The sequence below is a fragment of the Cucurbita moschata genome, unplaced genomic scaffold (genome assembly GCF_002738365.1).
Source record: "Cucurbita moschata cultivar Rifu unplaced genomic scaffold, Cmos_1.0 Cmo_Scf00031, whole genome shotgun sequence".
Classification (NCBI taxonomy): Eukaryota; Viridiplantae; Streptophyta; class Magnoliopsida; order Cucurbitales; family Cucurbitaceae; genus Cucurbita; species Cucurbita moschata.
In genome coordinates this window covers 2366820-2377966 of record NW_019268547.1, presented here as the reverse complement: position 1 = coordinate 2377966, position 11147 = coordinate 2366820, and the positions used below count along the sequence as shown (strand labels likewise).

Here is an 11147-nt window from a genome sequence, read left to right as displayed (position 1 = left end):
AACTCTCCCCTTCCATTACCGGGTGGGTCACGAAGGAGGGCTTGTTATGGGCTAGACTCCGCTTAAGTTGGAGTGATGATATCATCTCCACTCCCTTAGGTTGTTTAATGCTTGTTTGGATGAAAGTGAGGTTGGTTCTCGTAATGACTAAGCATTTGACCAAGGACATAAGGATGACCTTGTGTTCAAACAAGGATTCCATCCCGAGTACAACATCAGAATCGTCCTTTTTGAGAATCACAAAGCTGCTCTATCCAATTCAAGTTCCCAACTTGATGATGACCATGTTCGCCACTCCTAGAATATAAGTCCTTAACTCGTCTATTTTAAACTAAATCTTTGACTCATTTTTGTAGTTTAGAATTTGCACGTTAGAAGCAATCAAGGTTGATTCGTAATCAAACTTATAAGTTGTTCCATCATCGAAGTTTGAATTCTTACCTCTACGCCTTCGACCCACAAGTGATTCAATTCTAACTTCTACTCTTTGCTAATGAAATTTAACTATTTTTGTTCAAAATAAATTAAGATTTTTTTAGTATTAAAAAGACAAGTTGAAAAAAAAATAAAAATAAATGTTTTTATTTTTATTTACTTTCTTTTTTAATAATGGGTAGATTTCGAATCGTTAAGTCGATGTGAGACTTTTATCATCCAACACCTCCTCTTAATCGAGGCTCGACTCCTTTCCTTTATTCAACATTTGAAGATTTACCCATCTAACCAATCTATTTGTACGACTAAGTTTAGAGCATGACTCTGATACCATGTTAGGAATCATTACTCTCCACGATGCTATGATATTGACCACTATAAGCATAAACTCTTATGACTTTGCTTTGTGCTTTCCAAAAGGGTCGTACCAATGAAGATAATATTTTTCACTTATAAACATCTTTCATAGAACTACATTTGACTTAGTATGTGGTGGATTGAAAATTGGAGTGCCATGTTAGATATTGAGCTTTGGCTTAATGGTTGCCAATGCCGTCGCCGACTCTCGCCGCTGAAATCAGTCAAGATTCGGGACTTACCTAAAGTCTACCAAACAGCAGATAAGACAACAAATTAACAGAAAAATTTACACCATCTTCCTCCCTTGCACTTCTCGAACCTTGTTGGATCGACTAACACATACGAAGCAGATACATTGCAGCCCGATCTCTGTAGATTCAACAGATCGGATTTCGGGGGAGTGTTGTCGCATCAAATGTGCGACACAAGGCGGCATGAACTTATGAGCCTGATGTGAAATGCAGCCAAATCTGTTTCCATTTGGCAGTGTTCTCGGAAACCCTTTGGCGTTCGATGGTGATTTGAGCGAAGGATTCGAGACTTCCAGGTTTCTCTTCTTTGTTCCGTTTTTTCTGCTGCAAGGAGGTGGAATGGACTTGTCCAAGGTTGGGGAGAAGATTTTGAGCTCGGTGAGGTCGGCTAGATCGCTTGGACTTCTTCATACCACTTCGGATCGTCCGGAGGTAACTCATGGCACTATTGGCGTTGTTTTGGATGATTTTAGCTAGCTGTTGTGTAGTTGTATTAGTATAAGTTGATGGTTACTAGTTCTGAGGAGTGCTTTTAAATTCAATTGAAGTATCCTTTAGCTACACAGTATTCTAACTTGACTAATCAATGGCATTGGATTGGTCGCGGGGATAATCAATAGTTTATCTATGAACTTTGATGAATTGGGTTGCAGAGTACGTAGGCTTTTAGACTTAAAATAGGAAGCATAATTGAGATGTGTACTTTTTGGGATTAGAGACAGATAATTTCACGAATCCAGAAGAGCTGGGTACAAAAGGGAGGGTAAGAGATGGGGTACCTCCCTCTCAAACCCCTGGCCGAAGGGGATTGAAAAATACATTCCCAATTTGGAATAATTAGTTTCGAATAGAAGTTATAGAATCACTATGAAAAGCTATTTAAGAGGAAGTAGTTTGTTTTGTAACATTTTTTTTAAAAAAATTGTGAGCCTAAAGAGAACTTCATTTGCTTGATTGAAAAGACGGAAGAGGTGGTGCAGGTCAAGGATTTTAGAGCTATTACCTTGGTGAATGAGACTTGAAATTACTGCAAAATTTGTTGAGGGAAGTACAAAAGACTGGGGGAAAGGACAATGTTTAGAGTATGTTGCTTTCAAAATCCTTTACCGGAGTTTGACAAATTGTGGATTATCTTCGTATTGCAAATGAAGTTTTGGAAGACTGGGGGAAGAAAAAGGCAAAAGGGTGGGGGTTTTGAAACAGATCTTGAGAAAGCAGATAATCTGGTGAGACTTTCTCAAGGTTGTTTGCGCATCAAATGGTTTTGGTAGTTGGTGGATAAGTTCTGTTTACTCTTTTCCTTGGCGGTAAGTTTTTTTTTTTTTTGAGTGGTCTACATCATGACATCTTAGGGCCAATAATGTGAGGGTGTACAATTATCATTGAACAAAAAATGATCAGGAAAATACGTGGGGTTATGCCTTGTTTTCCTGATCTTATACCTTCAACGGTGCGTTTTATGTAAAAAGAATGAGGAATCTTGAGAATATACATTCTCTGCTTAAGAAGCGGAAGGCACACTTATGGATGCATTGGATCTATGCGGATGGAGGGTACCAAAGGTTTTCTGGAGACAGAGAATAAGAATACAATGCTTTGTCGGCTCTTACTACTTTTTACTAGCTTGGAGTCGCTTTGATGAGGTGTTCGGTTTTTGTTTTACTAGCTTTCAGAGTTGCAGAGAGATGATTGATGATCTCCTTCTCCATTCACCTTTTTGCGAGAAACGTCCTTTTTTTTTTTTTTTTTTTTTTTTTTTTTGTGGTAGTTTGGGGTGTGTGCTATTTTGTGGAGTTTTTAAGAGCAAGAGAAATTGTAGAATCGTTAGGGGTCGGGAGAGGCCTTCAGGCGATGTTCGGTCTTTGGTCATATTCTATATTCTCTTTGGGCTTTAGTGTTAAAACCTTTTTGTAATTGCACTCTTAGTCTTATTGTACTTGATTGGAGCCCTTTTGAGCAGGTTAGCTCCTTTTTGTGAGCTTTATTTTTGTATGCCTCACTAAAAAAAAGGTTTTATTTGGAAAAGTGAAATTCTTCTCTTTTCTAAATAAATGTGAGCTTGAAGTATATGAAATCTTGCCACATTAGAAGCTTCAAATGCATACTCGGTTGGCTGATAAGGAAGCTTGGATTTTGAAAGAATGTAGAAAATTTTGGGAAGATGAAAGGTCTTCAATGCATTGCATTTATGAAGTAGGTAAAGAGTTTGGAGAGCCTTTCATGTAAGAATCTGGTTATTAATTCGCCTTTTGGGTAATAAGAATTTTCTTTCCCATACTATTTGATGAGGTTAGGTTAGAAGCAGTTGTTCAATCAGTCAATGGCAGCATAAAAGTCTTGGCTTCAAATCTATTTTGTTAAATCCTATTTCCTCCCTTGCTTTTGGTGTGTTTCTCATTAAAAGAGAAGCAAATATCTTTTTGCATTTTTGTTTGTCTGAAAGAAATGATTGGCTGGGAGTTCAATCATTTGTTTGTCACCTTATTGACAGGTTCCGGCACGTGCTGTGGCTGCGGCAGCTGTGGCCCGTGCACTTGCAGCATTGCCTCCTCACCAGAGATTTGGTCTCTCATCTAGCTCGGAAGAACTGAGCTCAATATATGGCAGTAGAATTCATGGTCAAGAAGTAGAGGAACTAGAGGATGTTTTCTATGAAGAGGTGCTACTTGCTATTGTTACTATCATTTACTTGGATCATTCATTTACAGGCTCGATTCTTGTAATACCGTGTTACATTTTTTAAATCCTAAAGCCTCTTATTAATTCACCTTACATATTTTATATTAAACTATAAATTAGTCCATGAACTTTAAGATATTCCAGAAAATGTCTAATAGGTCCTTGTACTTTCAATTATCTGTCAATAGGGACCTGAACTCAAAATTTGTCAAATGGGACCCTATACGTACAATTTTGTGTTCTTTATCTTTTTTTATGTCCATTGAGACTGAAATTTCATTTTGTGTCAGTAGGTCTGTATCATTTTTAAAAATTCATTGGCCTGTTAAACCCGATATTAAAAAGCTTAGAATGTTATTGGACATAAAATTTAAATTTATATCTAATAGATCAAAATGTCCCATATATAACAGACCTATTAGACACATAGTTGAAAGTTTATGGACACATTAGAACCGAACTTCAAAGTTCAAGGACTAAACTTGTAATTTAAATGTGAAATTCTCTTGTTTTATACATGAATCAAAATTTAAATATATATTATTCTTTGACTTTCTATCTTTTGCTGCATTCTGATTTGCACTTGGAGCTTTGTAAGATTCTTTTGTCTACTTGTGTCGCTTATATTTTAACGGGCGGTAAAGAGTGTTGAATTAATTCTTAATTCTTAATTCTTACTGCAGGACTTTGATCCAGTTAGGCATATATTAGAGCATGTTCCCTCAGAAGAAAGTGATCTGGAATATTTGGAGAAACAGGTAGTTTTTAGTTACTCAATATAACCCTACAAGTGTACGTGGTATCTACCTCATTTCATATAAGCCATATATCATTTGTTCTAATTGTACCTGCAACTAGGTTTCTTCGTTCTAGATATATGAGTAATTCACTAATAAAGCTGTGGTGGTACTGTCACAGCTTAATTTTATGAGGGATTATGATATAAATGCTACTTCAGTACTCCAAAAAATTCAACCACCTAGCTGGTAATTAATTTAGGGTGAGAATGCTTTTCTCTAGACAAAATTTGGTCTTCAAATAAAAATTACGTATAAATCTCCATTTTCCATTGTAGATTTATGTAGAAAGCCGTTCATCCATGTCCAACACGCCTTATCATGCATCAAGGGTTGATGGAGAGATTAGTATGAAAATGAGTCTTTTAAGTGCTACAAATGTCCTTCCATGAATTCTGAGTAAAAAGAATCTTTGACACTACCAAGAGCTTATTGTTGCAATAAGGTATCTTGCTCGTATTTTCTCATCTACATTAGTGAAGTACATAAACCTTTTAAAATAGAGAACTAACTACTTCTCTAGAGAATAGGTAATAATAAAAAATATAGAAAAGTTGATAACCTATTTAATGACATTATAAGGCTATTTCTTCAACACTCCCCTAGGGAAGAAATATCCTCCATTCTCAGATACTATATCATGAAACATTGTCCGGTGAAGTTCTTTTGTTAGCACATCTTTTTGTTGAAGCCATAAGGGCACAGACCTCATGCATACTATCCCAGCTTCTCCTTAATAATATGTGGATTGATGTCTACCTACTTTGTCCTATCATGTTCGATAGGATTATGAACAATTTGGATTACTGATTTGTTGTCGCAGCACAACTTTATCAGGTCTTCTCTCTTAATCGGTAAGTAATTAAGGATTATCTTCAATCAAAGAGCTTACACAACGTTTGTGCAATAGCCCCAAACTTTGATTCATCAAATGATCAAGCTACCACTTTTTGCTTATGTTACCACATTACCTCTGATAAAAGTACAATACCCCTTGGTAGATCTTCTGTCCACTATTGGTCTAGCATAGTCAACGTTGATGTAAGCTTCCATTACAAGGAAATTATTCCGTTTGAACAAAATTCCTTTTCTTGAAGTCCCTTTCAGGTAATGTAACATCTTATAGGTTGCTTGAAGGTGAGATTCCTGTGGATCATGCATAAATTAGCTAGTTACACTTATTGAGTATGCTATGTCTGGTCGAATGTTAGTTAGATAGATAAGCAAGCCTCCCCACTAGTCTATGATACATCTCTTTGTTCACAGTAGGTTATTCTTTTGACTCTCCCAAGTTTTGATGTGAATCCATTGGCATTGTTGCAAGTTTACATCTGCTTGTCCATATTTCCATCAATAAATCCATTAAATATTTCTTTTATGATATGAAAATGTCTTGAGGTGAGTACGTTACTTCAATGCCGAAAAAGTACTATTGAAGGAATGATCTTAATTGAAGGAATTTTTGTGTAATTCCTGTCCTTAATTTAAGAAATATTTGTGTATTCCCACGTGGTATTCTTATCTAGAGCACACATTTCTTCTTTCATAGCATCGTGCCATTTTCTTTTGAGTCAAATCTTCGTAAACTGTGTTAGGTATAATAATTGAATTTAGACTAACAATGGTAAACGGTATAAGGAAGGGTTGTTTTGTGCATTCTCTAGTGGGTTTTTAGAGAGTTAGAAGTTTATCATCTATTCGTACCTATGTTGCATCTTCATTTTGAGTCGAGTCGGATGTTTGGACTTGTATCATTTCTGAAATGGCTTTGTTTCTAGCATATACCTGAGAGAACAATGGATTTGACAGTGGAGGTTGAATTGATGGTTCAATCGATGACATTACGACAGTAGGAGTGGGCCCGTGATTGGAACCAGTTGTAGTTGTGGACTCATGATTGGAACCAATAGTAGGTGTGGACTCATGATTGGAATTGGTAGTAGAAGTGAACTCAATAATTGATCCTATGTGCTAGTTATTTAGTGTGTCCAGCTGTTCAATTATTTCCCATGGTCTCTCTTCAATCACTACATTCTCCTTCTGAATGAAGGCCTTAGAGAAGAACAAATTATGCTCGGTGAACATCAATTGAGGTGTAAGACTTTCTAGCGGTAGGGTTGTAACGTTTGTACCCGTTTGTGGTTGAAGAATACCTTAAAAAGACACATTTTATTTCTCTCGAATCGAGTTTGCCTCTTTGAGTGTTATGTATTTGAGTTTTGTGTACATGAACAAAGATTTGCCCAAATATGCAGGTTGGGAGGCTATTTAATGTTCAAAAGTGAGGATGAAGTGAGTCGAGGACTTCTATTGAGCGTAGATTATTCAGGCGACATAGGAGATGATTAGTCATGTGAGTTGTAGCAAGACTTACCTCTTCCCTGTTAGTCTTTGACATGTTTTCGTGAAGTAAGACTCAGATAGTGTTTAAAAGGTGTCCATTTTTCCTCTCGGTCACTCTATTTTGTTGTAGCATAATAACACATCTAGAGTCATGAATAATGTTGATTGAAAGCACTAGGTTAAAGTTTGATTTAAGTAATCTCTAGCTTTATTAGTTTGAAATATTTTGATTTGACACCAAATTGGGTTCGAATCATTGGGTCGAAGGTAGGAATAGTAGTACTAGCATTAAATTTTTGTTTGCGAAAGAATAGCCATGTAACCGAAGGGCAATCGTCAATTAACATTAGAAACCAACCAGCATTGGAAATATTTGAAACAGTTGAGGATCTCCATATATCACTATGAATCAAATGAAAAGGAGTAGAATTTTTATTTTGACCAACGTGAAAAGATACATGTGTATGTTTGACAAATTCACATGTATCACAATGAAAATCAGAAACTTGAAATCCTTGAAACAAATTTGAAAACATAATTTTCAAGACTCTAAATGAGGGACGATCCATGCGAAAATGATGTAACTAAATCACATCTTTATTGCATGAACTAAGAAATGACATAGGTGCATGACTTATTGTTCTCTCAAGTACTTGCAAGTAGTATAGGCCATTCTGTTCCTTGGCAAGTTCAATCGTCATAGCAATACCTGGTCTTGAAAACACAACATGAAGAGGAGAAAATAACACTACAGTTGCAGTCATAGGCTTTAGTGTGAGTGTTTGAAAGATGAATACGTCGCTTATTCCTGCAATGATGGCATGGGTACCATTTGCCATTGTAATTTTTTGATTACATAGGCATGATTTATACGTTTTAAAACATTATGAGTGAGAGGTCATGTGATCAGTTGCACCGACATATATAATCCAAGAGTTAGCCTGACTTATCTCTAAAAGGTTTATCCAAAAGGTGAATGAAGAGTTATCTGAGATTGTCAAGGAACTGGAACTTGATGACTTTATTGCATGAACTAATTCAGGTGCACGACTTATTGTTCTCTCAAGTAATTGCAAGTAGGACAGGCCATTCAATTCTCTAACAAGTTGAATCGTCCATCGCAAGACCTGGTCTTGAAATCACAACATGACGAGGCAAAAATAACACTACAGTGGTAGTCTTGGGTAAGCTTTGGTATGGAAATGAGACTGTTAGATAGTTTTGAAACATGTAAGACGTGTTTTAGTGTAAGGATTTGAAAGATGAATACGTTGCTAATTCTTGCAATGGTGGCACTGGTTCCATTTGCTACTGTAATTTTTTGATTACTCAGACATGGTTTATAGATTTTAAAACATTGTGAGTAAGAGGTCATTGAATCAGTTGCACTGGAGTACATAATCGAAGAGTTAGCCTGTCTTATCTCTAAAGGATTTATTGAAAAGGGGAATGAAGACTTACTTGAGATTGCCAAGGCATTGAAACTTGATGGCTATATTGTATGAACTAAATTAGGTGCACGACTTATTGTTCTCTCAAGTAATTGCAAGTAGTATAGGCCATTCAATTCCTTAGCAAGTTCAATCGTTCATCGCAAGACCTGGTCCTGAAAACACAACACGATGAGGAGAACATAACACTACAGTATAGTCATGAGTAAGCTTTTGTATGGAAATGAGACTGTTAGATAGTTTTGAAACATGTAGGACGTGTTTTAGTGTAAGGGTTTGAAAGATGAATACGTCGCTTATTCCTGCAATGGTGGCACTGGTTCCATTTGACACTGTAATTTTTCGATTACTCAGACATGGTTTGTACGTTTTAAAACATTGTGAGCAAGAGGTCATGTGATCAGTTGCATCGTAGTATATAATCCAAGAGTTAACCTGACTTGTTGAGGGAGTAAGAACATCTTCAATCTCTCAATTTCTTCATTATTAAACCACTATTATCCACAATTGGTGGCTTATGTTCTAAGTTGGACTCCATTGTGTTGTAAGCTCATGCTTTCGACATCTCTCCCTTGTTTTCCCAACCACGACGTGGGCCTCCTTGATTTCTCACGGTTGGGAGTTCATATGTCGTGGTTTCTCACGGGGAGTACACCATAAGTTGTCTTTGTTATTCTTTCTTTGGTTGTTTCTTCCATGGTTTCTTTCTCTCTATAAGAAAGACCGATGCATTTAAACTGGGGTTGCTTATCAAACATAAATCTCCAATGGCTCTCTTTTGTTTGAATAAAGGAAACTGTTTCTTCTAGGGATCATGTTTCCTCTCATCCGATGCTTGGTCAAACTCGTTATTGAGACTTACTAAAAATCCTAGACACTATTTGCTTCAACAAATTTGTTTAGGATTATGACATTTGTAGTGCAATTCATCTTGAATACCCAATAATAATCGAGTTTCTGCCATAATGTTTTGCAAGATATTGGTATATTCTGTGATAGTGTTTGTCTCTTGCTTCATGGTTCCAGTCATGATCTTGATTTCATAGATGTGAGTAGCATCCCGAGCTTTGGTGTCGTGCGATGAATGAAATCCAATATGACTTGTCTGTAAAAACATATATGTACCACTGATGGATGGTTCTAGAGAATCCTAGAGCCATGACATTATCATGGAGTCTTCCTCGTCCTATGTAGTAAATTCTGGATTCGTCTTTGCTGGTCTTGATCCTGTCCAATGAGATGTCGAAGTTTTCTCTTTTCCTTATGGTACGTCTGCACAATTCAAGACTATTTGAGGAGGTTTGTTTTTTATTTTATTTTTTATTTTTGTTGAGTTGGTATGATAATCAGATGGGTTAAAGGTCACCTTTCTTCTGGGTTGTAGGATCTTCCTCTGCTGATGATTTGATTCTTTGGACATGGAGTTTTAAGCAGAGAGATGAAACTGGCCTGGAAGCTCTTTAGGAGCAAAGCAGACAAAGGTTTATCCAAGTGTGGGTTGATGGGAGCTCTTAGTGGGCTGGATCCAAATCCTAGCGGTGAACAACCTAGAAAAACGGAAACTCGTGGGATCCTTGTGGTCTCTGGATTTAAGAACCTGCGGACCCTCAACTGAACAAAAACCTTGGATAAAGCTTGCTGGGGCTGGGATCCAAAATCCTGGCTAGGTTGGATGCGGTGAACAAGGGGCAGATCCTCCACTGAACAAAAAATCTTGCTGGGTCTTCTTTGCTGGGCTGGATTGCCAAGGGCCTTCCTATTTGGGGTGGATGCGGTGAACAAGCTAAAAACAAGATGGCGCTATGGGTGGCTAGCTTGTAACCTAGGTGGGAGGCACGAAAGTGATGAAAAGGTGACGATAGGGGGGCAAAAAACAAGGTGACTTGCTGTTATGATTTGTGGAGTTAGTTTTTTTTCCCTTTTTCTTTCTTCATGATTTGCTTGGTCACGGTTACAACAATTATGAAAGCTCCGAATGAAATTTGGTCATAGGATTTACAACTATGAAGATTTTGTCAATTGAGGTAGGATTTGGTTCTAATCAGATTTTCGAGAAATTAAATACTTTGATACCATGCTGCAAGTTAAGACATCTTCCTCTTATTTTCTCATCTACGTTAGTGAAGTACATAGACCTTTTATAATACTAACTAATTTTCTAGAGAATAGGTAACAATTCAGAAAAATATAAAAGTTGGCTAACTAATTTCCTTATTTAATGGCATTACACCAATATTCTTATAATCAAGGCTATTTCTTCTACACATAAAATTCATTGACAAGACATCATTTTCTTATCTTTTCATTCAGAAACCAAAATCAAAAGACCCTACGTCTAAAAATTGATGGTTGGATTGAGGCATACCCTTCTTTAACTGAACCATCTTTGCGTAACTTAATGATAACAGCTTAACATGGATCAATTTTGGTTTGGAGGAAGGACAAACCAAGAGAGTTTGAGGTCAAAATGAAGCATCTATCAAGTTTTTCCCACATTTCGGCAGTCTCTCAACATTTTCCAGGAGATAAGCCAACTTTTCTTGGCTTTATCAGAAAAACAGGCAGAAGTTTTCTTCCAGCAAAAGAAGGCCAAATGACACAATGTATAAACATGTTATGGAGATAACTCGACTTGGCTAAACAAGACGTCCCATTCTCGTCTATATATTGATTAAAATGCGAAAAATGCATGAGAAGATGAAGAAGCTTGACCAGAGAACATTCAAACCAACGAATATGAGATTCAAATTGAGGAAGCACTCTCTTAATTCAAATCCTCGATAAAGAACTTGCCATCTTCAAACCAAATACAAAAAAAAAAAAAAAAAAAA

The 11147-nt window shown here is 36.7% G+C and overlaps 1 protein-coding gene across 4 annotated transcripts in view; it reads left to right on the top strand.

The window, feature by feature from the left end:
* The first annotated feature begins 967 nt into the window (after window positions 1-967).
* The window catches only part of LOC111464715 (syndetin-like), a 41089-nt gene continuing 30909 nt past the window's right edge, over window positions 968-11147 (top strand). The window contains exons 1-3 of one of the 4 annotated variants that reach the window (XR_002714076.1): window positions 968-1478; window positions 3538-3705; window positions 4409-4483. Coding sequence is in view for 1 of the 4 variants with exons in the window: in XM_023108954.1 (XP_022964722.1) it covers window positions 1254-1478; window positions 3538-3705; window positions 4409-4483 (468 nt within the window). In the remaining 3 variants the exon portion in view is untranslated. Of the gene's footprint in view, window positions 1479-3537; window positions 3706-4408; window positions 4484-9510; window positions 9583-9700; window positions 10195-11147 lie in introns of those variants that run through there. The other 3 variants (XM_023108954.1, XM_023108955.1, XM_023108956.1) reach the window with 3 other exon arrangements.